The 20,442-nt window shown below is 41.1% G+C and overlaps 1 protein-coding gene and 1 pseudogene across 1 annotated transcript in view; one reads left to right on the top strand and one right to left on the bottom strand.

Moving 5' to 3' along the window:
• Positions 1 to 107: 107 nt before the first annotated feature.
• LOC115671575 (silicon efflux transporter LSI3-like) lies at positions 108 to 7,255 on the top strand (annotated as a pseudogene).
• A 611-nt stretch (positions 7,256 to 7,866) lies between these two features.
• LOC115671574 (silicon efflux transporter LSI2-like) overlaps positions 7,867 to 20,442 on the bottom strand; it is a 60,112-nt gene continuing 47,536 nt past the window's right edge. Inside the window, exons 2-4 of the mRNA XM_056302740.1 lie at positions 9,057 to 10,416; positions 8,775 to 8,964; positions 7,867 to 8,315 (exon numbers count right to left, since the gene is read on the bottom strand). Coding sequence (XP_056158715.1) covers positions 8,053 to 8,315; positions 8,775 to 8,964; positions 9,057 to 10,250 — 1,647 coding nt within the window. The 5' untranslated portion in view covers positions 10,251 to 10,416 and the 3' untranslated portion in view covers positions 7,867 to 8,052. The remainder of the gene's footprint in view (positions 8,316 to 8,774; positions 8,965 to 9,056; positions 10,417 to 20,442) is intronic.

Genomic DNA, 20,442 nt, shown 5'->3' with positions numbered 1-20,442 from the left:
GCCGCCCTCACCGGCGTCGGGCGAGGGTCGCCCTTGCCTGCCCAGCCTAGGCGAGGGCGGTCCTCACCCGGCACCGACTAGGGAAACCCAGGGTCGACCCGCTGCCTTAATGCTGTCTTCGTTTGGATGTCTCCATAAGTCAGTTGTGTTATAGCTGACACACTAAACAGGAGTTGACTAATTTTTGGTTGCTAAGTAGAGGGATTACCAAAAAAGTGGGATTTGCCGGTTCCCTTTATTTTCTTATGATTATGTTTTCTTACTTATGTCAGTGAAAAGATTCCTGAAGTTGGTCGAAGTTTTTTAATTTTGTCCCTTGCTCTCGAAATTCGTTTTCTAATGAAAAAGAATAGCAGGCAAAAGTTAAAATTTAAATTTGGCTTCAGTTCTTTCCCATAGAGACAAATACATAATTCATTGATGGGCTCTCTTTTCCGGGAAAGTGATGCAAAATCTATTAGTGAAGCGTTTCTGGACCGGTTGGACAGGCAGAAGTCCAAACGGAAGGCGAAACAGTGATGCGTCTAGAACCGGCGGACCCGGTTGACGACATCGGATTGGGCTCAAATTCGGTCGTTTTAAGCGAAACAGCGTTCCGAACAAAACTCACAGCCTTTGGCTGTGACTAACGATGGATTTTAGCGATTCGGGATCGTTTACATGGGTTTTTCTATTTTTTAATAATTTTTTATGGGTTTTAATTTTAAGGGCAGTTTTGTAATTTTGATGTTTTATGTATTCTAATCCTAGTAGGGTTTGGTTTAGGGATATATAAGCTTGTTTTAGGGTTCTTTTTCAAGAACAGAACATTATCATCAATATTAAATTTTGAGATTTCTTTCTCTAAGCAAGGTTTTGCTTGAATTATTCGCTGAACGCTGTGTCAGATGGTATCGGAGCCTATGGCGACTGGCGGTGGTCTTCGTGACGATGCTCAGGAGACTGGAGCCCCAACCCTTGGGGACGACGCGCTGCAACGTTTGGAGCAGCGTTTAATGGAACGCTTGGATCAACGATTCGATCAAAGTCTTCGTCGTTTCGAAGAACGATTTGACGAGTTAACAGAACGATTCGAAGGTCTCGGCGTTGATGTGAACCGGAATCGACAGAACGATAGAAGGCCGGGTACAGATCTTGCTCGCGGTGATCCTGTTGATAGGCATGTTCCTATCCGCAGGTTGAATAACCCTATGTTTTCAGAGAGTTCGGAAGAAGAAGAAAACGATTATTTTGATGCGGAACGTGCTGATTATGGCGGTAGACATCGTCATGGAGGATTTCAAAGAGGATATGATAAGAGAGATGGAAGACGACGTTACGACGATCGTGAAGGTAACGACTTTAAATTGAAAGTCGATATTCCTTATTTTAATGGAAGTCTGGGCATATAAGAATTTCTGGATTGGCTTGCTGATATAGATAGATTTTTCGACTATATGGAGACCCCTGGTGAGAAAAGGGTGCGATTAGTGGCCTGTAGATTAAATGGGGGTACGTCTGCATGGTGGGAGAGATTGCAGAATAAGAGGAAGCGAGAAGGGAAAGATAGAGTTCGAACTTGGACTAGAATGAGAAGGCTGTTGAAGCAGGAATTCCTTCCACCCGATTATGAACAGATTATGTTCCAGCAGTACCAACATTGTCAGCAGGGCAATCGGACTGTGCATGAGTATACGGCCGAATTTATGAGATTGGCGGAGCGGAATAATTTATCAGAGACGGAAGGACAGCAGGTGGCCAGATATCTCGATGGTTTGAAACCCTTCATTCGAGATAAAATTGGAGTGCAGTTTTTGCGAAATTTAACTGAAGCCAAGAATATGGCGATGAAGGCAGAATTGATGCAGCAAGACAGGGGAAGAAGAGGCTACGAAAATTATCGAGGTAGCAGTTCGAGCAGTTCGGTGGAGAAGAGCAGTTTCAATAATCGCTTTAACGCAAGGCGAAATCAGGAAGATAAGGCGGTAGAAAAGCGCCCTATGAACGAGCCGAGGGATAAGGGAACGCAAGCACAGAAAACTGCGAACCCTAACCCTTATGCTAAACCAGCCGCGATAAAGTGTTACAAGTGTAATCAGCTTGGGTACCGATCTAATGAATGCCCTCAGAGAAAGACCGTAAACGTAGCAGCGAGAGAAGAGGAGGAAGATGGATATTGCTGTGCGCCGGATGATGAGGACGATGATTTTGAAGATGAAGAAGAGGAGCAAGTAAACTGTGTGGTGCGCAGAATGATGTTGGCCCCAAAACAGGAAGATAATTCGCAGCACCATCAGTTATTCCGAACTAGGTGCACCATTCTGGGAAAGATCTTTGCTGTGGTTATTGATAGTGGAAGCATGGAGAATATCATTGGGAAGGAGGCAGTGAAGAAGTTGGGAATACCCGTGGAGAAGCATCCTAATCCCTATACGTTAGAATGGATTAAATCTGGAGCAGAAAACATTCAGGTGATTGAACGATGCAAAATTCCATTCTCCATTGGAAAATATCATGATGAGCTGTATTGTGATGTAGTAGACATGGATGTATGTCATATGTTATTTGGGAGGCCATGGCAATTTGATGTAGATGCTCAGCATTCGGGAAGGAGCAATCAGTATAATCTCGTGAAGGATGGAGTGAAGTATACGTTGCTGCCATTGAAGAATAAAGGAAAACAATCTGCTGAAAATAATTTCCTTACCCTTACGAGGAAATTTGAAGTTGAGGTTAAGGAGGCCCAACAGATTCACGTGCTGGTCGTGAAATAAGCAATTGAGACTGAGGCTGAATTACAAGCGGAGGAGCAGCATGAAGCAGTCAGGCCTTTATTGAAGGAATTTAGCGAACTGATGCCTGAAGAGATTCCAGATGGGTTGCCGCCTATGCGCGATATTCAGCACCATATAGACTTAATTCCTGGTGCTAGTCTGCCGAATTTACCGCACTACATGATGAGTCCTAAAGAGAGCGAGATTCTAAAAGAGAAGGTGGACGAGTTATTGCGAAATGGGCACATTCAGAATAGCATGAGCCCATATGCTGTTCCGGCCTTATTGACTCCTAAGAAAGATGGGAGTTTGCGGATGTGTGTAGATAGCAGGGCCATTAATAAGATAACCGTGGGTTACAAGTTTCCAATTCCGAGATTGGATGACATGCTGGATAGGTTGCACGATGCTAAGTGATTTTCGAAGCTGGATTTGAAGAATGGATACCATCAGATTCGGATTCGGCCTGGAGATGAGTGGAAGACAGCTTTCAAAACAAAGGAGGGGTTGTACGAATGGTTAGTGATGCCTTTCGGACTTTCCAATGCTCCAAGTACTTTCATGAGGCTTATGAATCAGGTTCTGAAATCTTTTATTGGCAAATTTGTTGTAGTTTATTTTGATGATATCCTGATTTATAGTAAGACTGAGGAGGATCATCTGATGCACTTAAGGGAGGTGTTGACAGCTTTGCAGATTAATAAGCTGTATATTAATCTTAAGAAGTGCGGTTTTTTAACTAATAAACCGTTATTCTTGGGGTTTATTATTACTGCTGAAGGAATAGAGGTAGATGAGGGGAAGGTAAGAGCAATCAGAGAGTGGCCGACTCCTAAGACAGTTTCTGACGTTAGGAGTTTTCATGGGTTGGCTACTTTTTATCGGCGATTACTGAATGTATGAAGAAAGGCAAATATCTATGGGGAGAGGAAGCAGAGAATAGTTTTGCTATTCTGAAGGAAAAGTTATGTACCGCACCTGTTCTTGCCTTACCTGATTTTGATAAACTTTTTGAAGTGGACTGTGATGCTAATGGAGTTGGTATAGGAGCTGTTTTATCTCAAGAGCGCAGACCAATTTGCTATTTCAGTGAGAAGCTTAGCAAGGCGAGACAGAAGTGGAGCACTTATGACAAGGAATTTATTCTGTCGTAAGGGCTTTGAAGACCTGGGAGCATTATCTGATTGGGAAAGAATTCGTCCTTTATTCTGATCATGAAGCTTTGAAGTATCTAAATAGTCAGAAGAGGATTAGCAAAGATATGCATGCGCGATGGTGTCAATTTTTGCAAAAATTTCCTTTCAGATTACAGCACAAGTCAGGTATACATAATGTCGTAGCAGATGCATTGAGTAGGAGAGCTGGTTTGTTGATTACATTAAGCTAAGACATCTTGGGGTTTGAGCAGCTGAAAGATTGTTATGCAGATGATGATGACTTTGGGCAAATTTGGAAGTCATGTGCTTCTGGTCAACCTGTGCAAGAATTTTATGTGCAGGATGGCTATTTGATGCGTAGCAACCAGCTTTGCCTTCCTTGAACATCATTACGAGATAAGGTAATTCGTGATTTACATGATGGAGGATTAGCTGCACACCTGGGTCGTGATAAAACTATTGCTGCAGTCCGGCAGTGATTTTACTGGCCCCAGTTGCGTAGAGATGTCAGCAGGTACGTATAAAAGTGTTATGTTTGCCATACTGCTAAGGGGAAATCTAATAATACAGGTTTATATATGCCATTACCTATTCCTGACAATATATGGAAACATCTGTCCATGGATTTTGTGCTTGGTTTACCACGGACACAAAGAGGCGTGGATTCTGTTTTCGTTGTGGTTGACAGATTTTCCAAGATGGCGCACTTCATTCCTTGTAGGAAAACTTCTGATGCAGTAAGTGCGGCCAGATTATTCTTTAAGGAAGTGGTTCGTTTGCATGATGTGCCCAAGTCTATTACCTCAGATAGGGATAGCAAATTTCTAGGGCATTTTTGGCAGACTTTATGGAAATTATTTGATTCATCTTTGAATTTCAGTAGCACAGCTCACCTGCAGACTGATGGGCAAACAGAGGTGGTTAATAGAACTCTGGGAAATTTGATTCGAAGCATTTGTGAAAATAAGCCGAAGCAATGTGATGTTGCTTTATCACAAGCAGAGTTTGCTTATAATAATGCAGTTCATAGTTCTATTGGCAGGTCGCCTTTTTCTGTTGTTTATACAGAGGCGCCTCAGCATACTCTGGATTTGATACAGTTGCCTAAGCAAGCGGATAAAAGTGTAGCAGCGGATCATATGGCTAAATAGATTGTGGAAGTGCATCATGAAGTCAAACAGAAGCTGGAGGAAGCTAATCAGAAGTATAAAGCTGCAACAGATAAGCACATGCGGAAGCATGTGTTTGCGGTAGGTGATCAGGTCATGGTTTTTCTTTGTAAAGAGCGATTGCCAGTTGGAACTTATAGCAAATTGTAGCAAAGGAAGTATGGACATTTACACTGTCAGCAAGAAGATGAACGATAATGCTTATGTTATAGACCTTCCACATAGTATGGGCATATCTAACACTTTCAATGTTGTTGATTTATCACCGTTTCATAAGTCCGTTGAGCCGTTATATCCAGATCCTGATTTTAACTCGAGGATGAGTTCTTTTCAAGTGGAGGAGAATGATGCAGAATCTATTAGTGAAGCGTTTCTGGACCGGTTGGACAGGCAGAAGTCCAAACGGAAGGTGAAACGGTGATGCGACTAGAACCAGCGGACCCGGTTGACGACATCGGATTGGGCTTAAATTCGGTCATTTTAAGCGAAACGGCATTCTGAACAAAACTCACACCTTTGGTTGTGACTAACGATGGATTTTAGCTATTCGGAATCGTTTACATGGGTTTTTCTATTTTTTAATAATTTTTTATGGATTTTAATTTTAAGGGCAGTTTTGTAATTTTGATGTTTTATGTTTTCTAATCCTAGTAGGGTTTGGTTTAGGGATATATAAGCTTGTTTTAGGGTTCTTTTTCAAGAACAGAACATTATCATTAATATTGAATTTCGAGATTTCTTTCTCTAAGCAAGGTTTTGCTTGAATTGTTCGCTGAACGCTGCGTCAGAAAGAGATGATAATCTAAATTTGTAACTAATTATTACATTTTTTCTGTCCTTGAAAGGTTTTGTAGGCTGCGAAAGTTAACAGCTTCCCCAGGGGCGATGTTCATATAGCTTTTTATGTATTGGATCCTGGTATCCTGTCAGGATGACTCTGGTGAAGTTATAGTAATTGATATCCTCACCAACTGAAGTTTTGATTTCGGGAAACTTGTGAATCTTCCGAAAATGGCACTTGCTTCTACCGAAAAAGTGATTCTCGGGTCCATTGCCTTTTCGATATTCTGGGTATTGGCCGTTTTCCCGTCCGTGCCATTCCTACCTGTAGGAAGAACTGCAGGGTCGCTCCTTGGAGCAATGCTTATGGTGATTTTCCGGGTCATAACACCCGATCAGGCTTACGCTGCAATTGACCTCCCAATCCTAGGACTTCTCTTTGGGACGATGGTGGTTAGCGTCTATCTGGAAAAGGCCGATATGTTCAAGCATCTGGGTAAGTTGCTCTCCTGGAAAAGCAAAGGAGCACATGACTTGCTTCTTCGGATTTGCTTGATCTCTGCCATTTCAAGTGCTCTCTTCACAAATGATACGTCTTGTGTCGTTCTGACTGAGTTCGTGCTCAAAATAGCTAGGCAACACAGTCTCCCGCCGCATCCATTATTACTTGCCCTCGCCACGAGTGCCAATATTGGGTCTTCGGCGACTCCCATTGGGAATCCTCAAAATTTAGTTATAGCTGTTCAGAGTAAGATCTCATTTGGGAGTTTTATTGTCGGAATTCTTCCTGCAATGGTGATCGGGATTCTTGTCAATGCACTGATTCTTCTATGCATGTACTGGAAGCTACTGTCCATCCAAAAGGACGAAGAAGATGCAGCTTCTGAAGGAGTGGACGAGGAAGACATGAGTTCTCATCGGTTTTTCCCCCGCCACAATGTCGCACTGCACATCCCCAAACTTGCAAGAATGGAACTCTAGGTTCGAGCCAATGGACATACAGAGCCCTCCTGCAACCATGAATGGGGATGCAAATCATGTCGAGTGGCTTAGAAACCAGTTGACTTCGAATGAGAATGAAATTCACCAGGTCTTGAGCAGTGCTCCTGCTTCAGCGAGGAACTCAACTGCGTCAAAAGAGACGCTTCATGATGGTGCTTCTCAGAAAAAGCATGAAACGGTTCCTTCCAAGGAAGTAGTATCTGCCAACAGGTTGAATGATGTGTTTCCAGCGATGTATTCAGAGGGAAAGGAAACACTTGCCCCTAGATATAAGAGGATTTTGTGGAAATCCTGTGTTTACCTTATCACCATCGGTACGCTGATCTCTTTGTTGATGGGTCTGAATATGTCTTGGACAGCAATTACCGCCGCCCCGGCTATGGCCCTTATTTGACACTATGTCCACTTTGGACCCATTTTTGAGAAAAACGACCCAACTTTGGGTACCGATTTGAAATTTTCCCTTGTATTTATTTATTCCTCTCAATCTCTAAAGTCCGCCTTAACAATGGACTGCTCAATCTCTAACGGCAACCACATTTTCAGCAGCGGTCGCTACATTTGAAGGCATAGTGGATTTTCGATACCTTTTATTCACGGGAAAATTGTTCAAAAAGTTATAAACTTATTACACTTTTGCTAATGCACTCCTAAACCTTTGATTAGTGCATGATAGAAATTCGCTCATTTGAGGAAAACCTCACTTGTATTCAAATGCAAGTCCAGTCCATCGAATGAGATCAAACTTTCATTTAGAGAGTGATTCTAAACAAAAAAAAACGGCTCTTGTAATCCTAGAAACCGAAATGACACTTGGTAAAGACTCATAAAAATTAGGACTAAATGCATTTAACTAAGACCAAATGCATGTATCTAATATTAGACTCTTCAAATTCGTCCACTAGCCATGAAAGCCGAATAGCCACCTTAGAAAATCGACAAACAGCCATGGAAATTGACCAGAGCAGCCTTCAGTTGCTAGGTAGTCGATCAACAGCCTCGAAATCGACAACAAACTTGTATGTCGACATCTTGATAGTCGATCGACGACCATGAAATCAACAACTTCCTTATTGGCCTTTGCTTGAGGGAATAATGATTGGGCTGGATAAGATAATGAATTCAGCAGGAGAATGCCACAATTAGAAGAACTATTGAGCATTCACTAGAGATGCTATTTGTTACTTATTGTCATCTAATCAATGTCAAACCTATAGCAGTAACAATAATGGTGGAAGGGACTCCAAACTTCAAGTGGTTCCAGAAGGACAGAGTGTAGCCGAGATCCGGGGCACGGCGAGCTTGCTCGCACACAATCAAGTTGGCCGCCGATCCAAGCAGCGAGAGATTCCCTGCTACGGTGCTCACCCAAGCCAATATGAGCCACGACTTCTTCTCTTCCGCGGCTGAAATAGCAGCTGCCGACACAGCCACTGGGCCTCCGACCAAGAGAACTGAAGAACAAAGTGTTAGAAACACTGAACTAAAGAAGAAAGGGAAGGTAGAAACATTAGAATAGGACTCTGGAATTTGCGTGGACATGCCAAGATACAGAAACTACGGATAACCGTATGGTGTTGTTTGCAGGGCAAAGGATCGATCAGCGAAATGTCACATCAAGTATGAATAATTCTTCTGTCTTACTTAAATAGGGTGGTGATGACGAATAGGTTCGAGCGATAGACATAAAACCAATAACAGTTAAAAACATGTAAGAGTTTAGGTAATGCATCCATGTTGTGCAGTTGGTAAAACTTCAAAGCCTCCAAAGATATTTCGGTCGTCTATAGACTGTTTGGTTTGAAGTTTCTTATCGGCACAATAGACAACCCCCAGACCAAAGAGGTAGTCAAGTTGAGTATTCTGTTAGGCTAATTAAATGTCAGGTTCGTTCAGGAGTAGCATCAGCGTACCAGTTGGCACATTCGAAGCGACGTTCGAGAACACCAAAATGACAACAGCAAGAACGGCTATCCCACTAGCGCGATTGACTTTGGCATGTGGCTCCATCCAATCCCAGAGAGTGCTCGGAATTCCAGTTCTGTTGAATCCATCGACCGTGATGAACATTCCGCAGAAGAATATCAACACAGAGTAGGAGACCTGGTAAATTCACAAAAGAAATTGACTTTCAAAGAAAATCCCAAGTTCCCTTATCGAGAAATTGGGCACATAGAACCAGAGAGAGACTATACCTTCTCTAGGCAAGGCCGAGCATCTTTAAAGTCAAGAACTACGAGGGCCAGGGCGGCGGAAATTGCTGTCCAAGACATATTCAGACCCATCAACAAAGAGATCAGCGTACCGATGGTGATAAGGTAAACACAGGATTTCCACAAAATCCTCTTATATTTAGGGGCAAGTGTTTTCTTTCCCTCTGAATACATCGCTGGAAACACATCATTCAACCTGTTGGCAGATACTACTTCCTTGGAAGGAACCGTTTCATGCTTTTTCTGAGAAGCACCATCATGAAGCGTCTCTTTTGACGCAGTTGAGTTCCTCGCTGAAGCAGGAGCACTGCTCGAGACCTGGTGAATTTCATTCTCATTCGAAGTCAACCGGTTTCTAAGCGACTCGACATGATTTGCATCCCCATTCATGGTTGCAGGAGGGCTCTGTATGTCCATTGGCTCGAACCTAGAGTTCCATTCTTGCAAGTTTGGGGATGTGCAGTGCGACATTGTGGCGGGCGAAAACCGATGAGAACTCATGTCTTCCTCGTCCACTCCTTCAGCAACTGCATCTTCTTCGTCCTTTTGGATGGACAGTAGCTTCCAGTACATGCATAGAAGAATCAGTGCATTGACAACAATCCCGATCACCATTGCAGGAAGAATTCCGACAATAAAACTCCCAAATGAGATCTTACTCTGAACAGCTATAACTAAATTTTGAGGATTCCCAATGGGAGTCGCCGAAGACCCAATATTGGCACTCGTGGCGAGGGCAAGTAAAAATGGATGCGGCGGGAGATTGTGTTGCCTAGCTATTTTGAGCACGAACTCAGTCAGAACGACACAAGACGTATCATTTGTGAAGAGAGCACTTGAAATGGCAGAGATCAAGCAAATCCGAAGAAGCAAGTCATGTGCTCCTTTGCTTTTCCAGGAGAGCAACTTACCCAGATGCTTGAACATATCGGCCTTTTCCAGATAGACGCTAACCACCATCGTCCCAAAGAGAAGTCCTAGGATTGGGAGGTCAATTGCAGCGTAAGCCTGATCGGGTGTTATGACCCGGAAAATCACCATAAGCATTGCTCCAAGGAGCGACCCTGCAGTTCTTCCTACAGGTAGGAATGGCACAGACGGGAAAACGGCCAATACCCAGAATATCGAAAAGGCAATGGACCCGAGAATCACTTTTTCGGTAGAAGCAAGTTCCATTTTCGGAAGATTCACAAGTTTCCCGAAATCGAAACTTCAGTTGGTGAGGATACCAATTGCTATAACTTCACCAGAGTCATCTTGACAGGATACCAGGATCCAATACATAAAAAGCTATATGAACATCGCCCCCGGGGAAGCTGTTAACTTTCGCAGCCTACAAAAACTTTCAAGGACAGAAAAAATGTAATAATTAGTTACAAATTTAGATTATCATCTCTTTCCCGGAAAGAGACCCCATCAATGAATTATGTATTTGTCTATGTGGGAAAAAACTGAAGCCAAATTTAAATTTTAACTTTTGACTGCTGTTTTTTTTCATTAGAAAACGAATCTCGAGAGCAAGGGACAAAATTAAAAAACTTCGACCAACTTCAGGAATCTTTTCGCTGACATAAGTAAGAAAACATAATCATAAGAAAATAAAGGAAACCGGCAAATCCCACTTTTTGGGTAATCCCTCTACTTAGCAACCAAAAATTAGTCAACTCCTGTTTAGTGTGTCAGCTATGACACAACTGACTTAGGGAGACATCCCAACGAAGACAGCATTAAGGCAGCGGTATGAGAGAAATGATGAAACGGTGCCAGAGCTTGAAACTGGGCGTATTAATCCAAGAAGAATTGCAGGTGCCGAACAGCACGAGAAGAAAGAAAGAACGAAAGACGTAACTTGAAAAGCTGCAAAATTTACCTCATCCTTTGATCTTTATCAAGTCCCAAATCACAGTAAGGCGTTCAGCAAAATTGGGTTCCCAGCGCAAATGAAAACTTTAGAAGAAAATTCCATGGAGAAATGGACCCGACATGTCCAAGCAATATCGACGGGCTCACAACAACCGACGGAGAAAAATTCCACTCTTCATTGCACGACTTTTCCCAGAACGTTGCTAAGCGATCCCGTACAATAATACAAAAACTCAAGAGAAAACGACACGTCCTGTCATGAGAACCTCAACTTGATCGGAGCTTCTTGCACCTCCAGTCTACGTCTCGGCACTGCAAATTTGACCTTGGAAGAGGCTCTTCTCGGAGCAGACACGTGTAACTTGGAACCGCATTCTCAAATCTGCATTGAGAATATTTTCATTATTAGCGTTTCATTACCCTTCCTTGAACGCTGTTGGATTGGATGGCACACAGCCCCTTTTTCTTCAAGTGATGTCATACTACGAGAAATTAAGAATCACAGGTTCGAGCATGAACAGGCTTAAAAGCCCCTTTATTTATCTTGCTTTTCACGGGAGATATGTGAAGGGAGTCTTTGTACTTATTTATTCCTCTCGATCTCTAAAGTCCGCCTTAATAATGGACTGCTCAATCTCTAATGTCAACCTTCTGACCAAAAAAAAAAAAAAAAACTCTAATGCCAACCACATTTTCAGCAGCGGTCACTACATTCGAAGGCATAGTGGATTTTCAATGAACTTTTGTTCACGGGAAAATTGTCCAAAAGTTCTAAACCTATTGCATTTTTGCTAATTCAATCCTAAACTTTTTAATTGTGACGGTTGAGTCTTAAATATTTTTCATTTTTTGCCAATTTAGTCCATTTAGCCAATATTTGCCGGAAATTATTGATGTTGACAAATTTTAATAATTTTTGAATTTTTTTGCCTTTTTTCTTTTTATTTTCTCTTTCTTTTTTTGTGCCCTTCTCCCTCTGGCCGATTCGGCAACCGGTTGGAGGTGAGGGCCGGCGATGGCGAAGCTCGCCCGCCCCTGGCGAGGCCAACCTTCCCGTCGCTAGGTGAGAGAGAACCCAGTGATGATGAGGCTTGCCCTCGCCAATGGCCGGCGGGGGCAAGCTTTGCCAGAGGCTGATGTGTAATGACCCGAATTTCCATAAAATTTGAACCTCGAATGATTATATAAATTAACTCCATTTCAATTCTCCGATAAATAACTAACTTATTCCCAATTGTACAAATAATTTAACCTTAGAAAATATACATCAAAACTTTATGTATAGAAACCCATCTCCACTTTCGTTGCGCACTCTGATCCGATCCTTACCAGTGATCTTCGGAAGTGTTTATCTAATTCTTCAGAATTCCTAACCTAACAAATCTGTAAAATATATTGGGCTGAGCCTAAGCTCAATAAATGAACTCTCTAGATCTAAGATAAAAGATCATCTTACCACTCGATCCAGAAGCATCACAACATAATAACAATCAATATTTCATCACAATACACTTATATGAATCACTATAATTCAAGGAATACCTTTTATCGTTTATATAAACATAATTGATTCCTTAATCAATCTTGTATTCAAAACGGAATAATTCAAATACTCGAGAAGGACTAGATGCATCATATATGATTCAAGCACTTATCATCCAATCCAAATTCGACATGTCAAATATTTCATCTTCTATGAGCACGTATAATCATATACATCAAAATCTACATCTCCAACCACATATTCGAATTGGTCAACACTTTTCCTCTATAATAGCAAGGATATCAACAAAATAACGTGAACTCAAGATGAGTACAGGATAATTATGTTCGACGAGTGATGAAGTGACTGCATTGCCTTTTCTATCATGATACGCCAATGAAAGCCATTAACAACATTGCATAAGGTCATTCACTCAAATGCAAGCAGATGGCATATTATTTCATGATGCGCAAATATCACATAATAGTTCACCGATATGTACAAGTGAGTTCATATTCATCTTTGGTACCTATACAACATGAGTTCGGGACAGCACATAAAAACCATGTATAACAAATACATGAAGAAATATATCATCTTTCCTATCATGACATGGCAATGGGGACATCATCATCATTCCATAAAATTAATCATTCAAAAGTGTGCATATGCCATATTACTTTATAATATCACATTGTATTTCAACAATTTACACACATCAGTTCACATTCGTCACTGGCCAGGACCATCTCGACTCACGAGACATTGTCACCAACAACTCATGGGGGACAGAATCATCCATACCCTTTGCCATGCCTTGGCCTATTCATCACGGGTGTCCTTTTTATTTGTGAGGATAAATACACCACTGTATATCCACATGATTATGGTCATCTCTTAACATCATACCATGGCAAAGCCATGTCATACCATGACTACAAAGTCTCTGTGACATTATGAATTCGACCTTATTCGGGGCCTATGAAATGATTATCTCATGTTGACACCCGAATTTTGATCGATCATCTAAGCCTCCGTTTCTTTGGAAAAATTATAAAGATAGAAATTTTCGAAAAAAACAAATCATTTGGGCCTAATTCATTGGTTAGCCCATTCTATTTTTCAATTTTACTTTCAGCCCAGCCTTTCCTTCACTTTATTTCCTTTCAGCCCATTTATCTTACAGAAGACCAGCCCATTGGCTCTTTTCCCATCTCTTCCTTACGCTCACTTCAGTGAACAAAGGAACAGGAAGGTGACGAAGAGGGACAGTGACGGACGCCCTTCGTCCGTGAGCGAACCGGAGGTGACCAAAGCAAATCCGATGGAGGTTCTAGAAGAATAAATGAGCTGGCCAGTCGGTTGGAGATAACAGAAAAGATTCTGGAGCTGGAGAGGATAAAAAAATCGAGGGAGAAAGAGTTGGCTGGAGAGAATTCCATCGGAAAAGGAAAATATCGGAAAGAAAGAAAAGGGAGGAAAAGGTATGCGAGGAGAGCGTTCCGGTGCTTTTTGATCGGAAAAGGTTCCGGACAAATCTTCTCCCTTTCCTCCTCCATTCATCATCTCTGGAGGCTACCGAAGATTTGGATCGCTTGTTGAAGTCCAATTTTCCGAAACCGATTTCACCATTTTTTCATCCAAAATCACGTCAGAATCGTAGTTCATTCGTCGAGAAAGAGGAAGCATAGCCGGACGTCCCTTGCCGTCGCTGATTGAAGCTCCGTTACTGTCCAGGTGAGTTACTTAGATATGCCTTGCTTTGCTCTATTTTTTACTCATCTATGGAGCTTGAAAGCCTTGGACTGAATCAATGAGACTTTAGATCAATAGTGTGATATTGAAGCTATGCCATGGAACATAATGATGATTTGGGTTGTGATATATCATTGTCAAGCCGAGAATTGCTCTGAAACTGAGTCTTGAATTTATGTTTTAAGTCGTACATCAACTGTTCACTGAAATGCTTGAATGAGATGTTATGATTTTAGAATACCGAATTTGATTGTGAAAATTCTAAATGAGTTATGATAAACTGAGACCGAGATGATGTGAAATACGCTGGTTTAGATCTTCATACATTACAATCGGACCGAAAATTGCGTTGAATCTCACTTTAGAACATATATTTTAATTCGCATATCATATGTTTGATGAAATGCCAAAGAGATCATTGAATCTAAATCTATGATTAAACTTAGAATCAATTCATGTTTTGCTCTCATAATCGTTAGACTTTATCTGACTTCAAGTTTCTTTGTGTTTTTTTTCGGTGATTTCCGTAAACTTTTGTGGCATATTCATCATTCGTCCGAGTCGACTATGGTTGAAATTTATGCTGGATTCATTCCCCTCGCCAGACATATGCCCGCAGTTTGAGGCCGCCACCGTTAGTTTTCTATCTTTGTTTCATACATGTGATTGCTTGTTTGTTTAGATTTAGAATTTGATGTTGTGGCCGGAAGTTTGCTGGCCGTAAAATGGAAGTTGGTTGCCGGAGTATATTTTCGTGGCCGGTGTGTGATGAGGGGCCACGGTTGCTGTAAGTTGTAGTCAACGGAAGTTCGGCGATGGTCGGAATAGATGGCCAACGGCGAGGGTTAGAGAATCGGTGGTCATGGATTTCCGACGGTATTAGTGATGTTTTGGTGGAGAAGCTTTCTCAATACAGGTCTCGGGAAGAAGAAGACCAAAATAAGAGAGAAAAGAAAAAGAAAAAGAAAATAGAAAAATAATAATAATAATAATAAAGAAATAAAATCTGGAAATAAAAGATTCGTATCAGGTTGCAAATACGGCTGAACTAAAGATGTTATGGGCTAAGGTAATAAGCTGGGCCAGATAGAGAAAGATGTGGGCTAAGATAGTATTGGGCCAGATGGAATTTGACAATTCGGTTTTATCCGGATTGGGCCAATCTGAATTTAGACCCAACTTTGGGCCTTCTGGGTCCGAGTTAGAATAGGAAATAAGACCGGTTTCCCCTGACCCGGTCCGAAATCCATTTGCCAAAAAAAAAATTAAAAAATTTTAAAAATTTTAAAAAAATTCAGAAAATTCAGAAAAATAAAAAAAATGTGAAAAAAGCTAAAAAGATGTAGAATTCTCTTAGTTTGGGGCTTTTAATAAATACTTTTGGCTTGAACAAAAAATGAACCCAAAATTGATAAGCCTTTAGGGCTTTACCTGAGGGATTTTTATTGTTTTTTTTTAGAGACGATGTTAGGTCGCTGTTTGAGCACTTTCATTTTGATTTCATTTGATTGCGTACTTTAAATTCATTGATTGTTGTTTTCCCTTTTTAGAGTGGTTAGAATGAAAAATGAAAATTCTCAATTAGTAAACGATTGTCGTGCCATTTTCGTTAGCAAATAGTCAAGTTTAGGTACCGAAAGGGCATTAGTTAAAAAACTAGTGTAATCAAGTCTCCGATCCCTAAGAATTTCTGGTTGCGTATGTTTTCGAGGTGACACTCCCGCATCTCAATTAGGGTTTCTAGCCAACCCTTAATCGTGGCTAGTGGCAACTCCTATTGAACAAACAAATTTAAACAATAAATGTCACGCGAGGTATGGACTTAGGGAGAGTCCAATAAAGTATCTCTAAACCTACTTCCTTGAGGCAACCCTCAAAGAGTAGGTCGTGATAGCTTGGCGACTCCGCTGGGGATCGTGAGGACTTAGGTCTAATAAACTTGATTGTTTGTTAACTTACGTGTTTTTATGGCAGCGCATCGTGAAGATTGAGGTAAGTACACTAACTTTTGTGTTAAATGTTGTTGCAGGTGGGGAGCTTTAAGGGGTGAGGTCTTTGTTAATTCATTTGTTTTGCAGGTTTGAGTAAGGAATGTATGTGTGTATTAATGAAATAGAAGTGCTATCTTGATATAAAATGATGTGCATGCCTTTATACTTGTTTTAGCACTACACTCTTGCACACACAACTCGCAGTTAAACCCCGACTGTATCCTTAGGAAACCCTTAGGAGGTGTCGAGGATTTATTGGACCATACGCAGTTTGCGCCAATGGGACAATTGTTCTCGATCCTGCTCATTTCCTCGAAAGAAATAAGTCCAACCCACCCGCAGTTTGCGATATTGGGAAAAGACTTACTATTTCGTTGAGATAGGAGCCTTGAGCCTATAGTATACCCTACCTTTATGTGTCAAAACCTCACTAGTACATCTGTATGTCTATGTGGTTGAAAATTCGTCTCGTCAAATCACTGTAAGTATCTTCATTAACTCTTTCTTTTTAAATCCTTGCACTTCTTTTGATTATATATATTTTCTCTTTTTTCGCAATTCACTTTTGTAATCCATGGTCATTAATTAAAGCATCCCTTTAGGGTCTAGATTTAATGGGAAGATTGGATATTCAAATCATTCCCGTTCCCGAGGACGCGCTCTGGGCATGGTGGAATAGGATGAACCAAGGAAATCAGAATTACGTAGAGGAAAGGATGGGTAATATTGTAGACCTCCTCAAAGTCAAGTACCAAGTTAGCCTCATACAAGCTATGGCACATTTTTGGAATTCGAGCACTTCTACATTTATCTTCGCCAAACAAGAGTTAGTTCCAACAATTGAGGAATATGAAGTCGCCATTGGATTTCAGTCTTTTGCTAGATTAATAGAACCACCTGTAGGCCTAAAACATGCAAGTGTTCTGGCGGAGTTTTTGGAAGTTAAAAAAATTGAGATTGAGAAATCCTGAAAAGCAATGCCAATTGTTGTCCATTGTCATACCTGGTCGAAAAATTCTCAAACCTTCCTAGAGAATCAGGCTTTCGTTTTGCTAGGGCATTTATTCTAGCATTCTTTGGCTTTGTTGTCTTTCCTATCTCTAGGACAACTATGAACCCATTTATCGCACATATGGTTAGGCAAGTTTGTATTAGATGGAATTTCACCAACATGATTCTAGCCGAAACCTCATATCACTCCACCACTTTAAAATCAATAGAAAATGAGTCCTTCAAGCACCTGCAGGGTTATTGTATATATGGTTCATTTCCCATATTAAGGATTTAGGTTTTCATATGCGCATGCTCGAAATAACCCGACATACTCACCCTTTGAAAGATTCCTTCATTTGCAAGACCATATTCCCAAAACAAATTTCTACCAATGGACACGTTTTCTCAAAATTCTTACCCCTACACAAAGCCGATGGCAATTAGGTTGGGCTAAGTTTCATGAAGCGCGCCTTGCTTATGATTATGTTTGTCCCATTCCTTTACTGGGACTTATTGGAGGTACGGTGAAGTGAATCTAGGCGGAAATTGATCGTTCTACGAAGATCTAGAAAGTGCGAATCGCAAAACCTCGACCCCCAATCGAACTTGTGATTGGTAACCTTGGTATAAACGTGACCTGTTGACGAACTTGTGTCAACCAATCGACGTTATAGACGCCACGAACAAGAGAATTCGCTATCCTGCTCGATTAGTTGAATCGACCGCCACAAGGAAGGCCTTGATAAGGTCAAGTCCACAAAGAACTCAAAGAAGAGAAGAACCTCTCATTGTATTAAAGTGAATCATCCCTCCCCAAAGAAACCCTAAACACCCTTTTTATATGGTGTTAACCCTAAACGTAAAAATACGAAAACGTCACTAGAATTAATAAAAGCACTTAAATAAAAAAAAACTTAAACTACTCCGAAAAGCAAAACAAATGACATCCGTCACGGCATTAGCGATGAGTATTAATCAATGGCCTGTTTCCTTGCAACTGACCAAATTTGATCATGTTGCGCCAAGAAGTCCAAGATTCTTCAAGTCCCGATCCAAGATCACTTCTACTCCAAAGATCTCGAACCATGATGCCAACAGCTTGCTCGAATTGCTTCGCCCTTGCTCGAGTAATCCGACCAAGAGGATAGGACAATGGGTCCCTAACACCTCCTCCTCGATATGGCACGATGTCCACATCATATGGCATATTATCCGTTGAGGGTGGTTCGACAGTTTGGTGCTTTACAAAAAATCCCGCCACCCCTCAGGTCGGATTTGTTCAAATTTGATCTCCCGCACAAAGATTTTGGAGAAGATCTAATTACTCATTTGCAAGAAAAGATCAATCATATCACATATGCCTGGAAGAATTGCCCAAAGCAAGCAATTGTTTGGCCCACTGACCTAGAAGGAGAGATGGAAGTCCATCACGCGTCTTTGGATTACATATACCAACCCGCTGATCCAGTTTGTGAAGTCAGTATCCCTTATATACCTAAAGAGCTAGATCACCAGTGTCCCCAAAGAGAAGTAGAACAGTGGACGAGAGAGTGGGATGATATTGAAGTCGCTAATTCAACCCTAGAGAACAAGCGGCTTCACCTTGAATAGCTGTACTTTCATTAGATTTAGACCATGTATTAGTGGATGCTTTATGTTTTTCATACTATTCTCACTTGTAATGGAATATTATGGAACCATTCGTATTTTGAATTGATGGAAAGTATTTGTTAAATTTTCAATGGATCAAATAATGAATTGATTACCATGGATTATTCCTTTTTGAAGATGTATTCTCTTAAAAAAAAAAAATCAAGACAAGGGTTTAATTCTATTAGACTACGTTTTTAGAAAGATCCTCTTGTCTTTATTTTATTGTGAGAGAAGATGTCATCAAAAGGATTACATTTATTTTCTTTATGAATATTCATGTTAATTTTTTGTAACCCGGTACTGACATTACAGCTTCAAGACGATCACCTATTCGGACTCGATCTAAATCAACACAAATGAGCAGTGAAGAACAGAATGCCCGCTTTGCTGCTATCGATAATAGAATTACCGAGCTAGCTGCTCAATTTGCTTAGTTCGCTAATGAAATAAGAGCAAGCTTGGTAGTTCCAAATTCCAATTGGGATACCCCAAGAGCTACACCTGAGCCCATTAATGGAAATTCTAGAAGAAATGTTGCTGAGGAGGTGCCAAACCCAACACCTATTGTGGTTGAACTGGATCCTATCTCGGAAGCTATTTTAGCTCGAATGGAGGAGGAAAATAACAAGAGGTTTGCCAAGCTAGAAGAAAAGCTTAGAGTCATGCAGGGTTATGAGGCAAACGTGATTGAAGACTTGTCTCGGTATGCCAAGATGAACTTCCTTGATAAGTTCAAGGTTCTGGAATTCACCAAATATGATGGGACTGGAGATCCCAAGATCCACCTGAAATATTATATTAATAGAATGGGGCGATATGCGCAAAATACTGCCCTACTAATCCAAACCTTCCAAGAGAGCTTATCTGGGCCAGTTTTACAATGGTACGTTTTACTTGAGCCTAAGAAATTAGAGAAATGGGAGGTCGCCGAAACATTTGTACTCCGGTATAAGTATAATACCGAAATTGCTCTGACACGTGACATACTCGCTCGTACAGAGAAGAAAAGGAACGAATCTTTCAAATGTTTTGCCCAAAGATGGCGCACCCTGGCTGCACAAGTACGACCTTCCCTTGACGATAAAGAGATGGTGGAATTGTTCCTTAAAGCTCTTCCCTCCGATTTTTACAATAAGATGATTGGTTCGGGATGTGAGAGTTTTTCCCATTTGGTAACTATTGGAGAAAAAATTGAAGGAGCCATACATGATGGTCGATTGAATGAAGGAACAAGCCAGAGGTTTACCGGTAAGAAAGAGAAGGAGGTAGAAGTGGCCTATGTATAGTCTCAAATGGAGTCAAAATCATTGACTTGTCCTCAAAACCCGTCTGCTTCACGAGGAGGAATGTATCAGAATTACGAAGCTAGAAAGAGGATACCAAGGCAATTTACCCCTTTGCCTAGACCATTATCAAAACTCTTGCCCATGTTATTAGAAAGAAGAATGGTGGCTAAAGTGATTCCCCGAGACAATCCGCCTAAGTTCGCGGGATTTGATTTGTCAAAGTCCTGTGAATATCATATGGGAGAAAGAGGTCATGATGTAGACAACTGTTTAGCACTAAAAAATAAGATTCAAGACTTGCTAGATAAAGGCATCTTGTTATTCAAAGACATACGACCCAATGT

The sequence above is a fragment of the Syzygium oleosum genome, unplaced genomic scaffold (assembly GCF_021117445.2).
Source record: "Syzygium oleosum isolate NSW1041296 unplaced genomic scaffold, Sole_v2.1 Sole_v2.25, whole genome shotgun sequence".
Lineage (NCBI taxonomy): Eukaryota > Viridiplantae > Streptophyta > Magnoliopsida > Myrtales > Myrtaceae > Syzygium > Syzygium oleosum.
The sequence above is the reverse complement of the archived record's forward strand: the minus strand, read 5'-3'. Positions and strand labels throughout refer to the sequence as shown.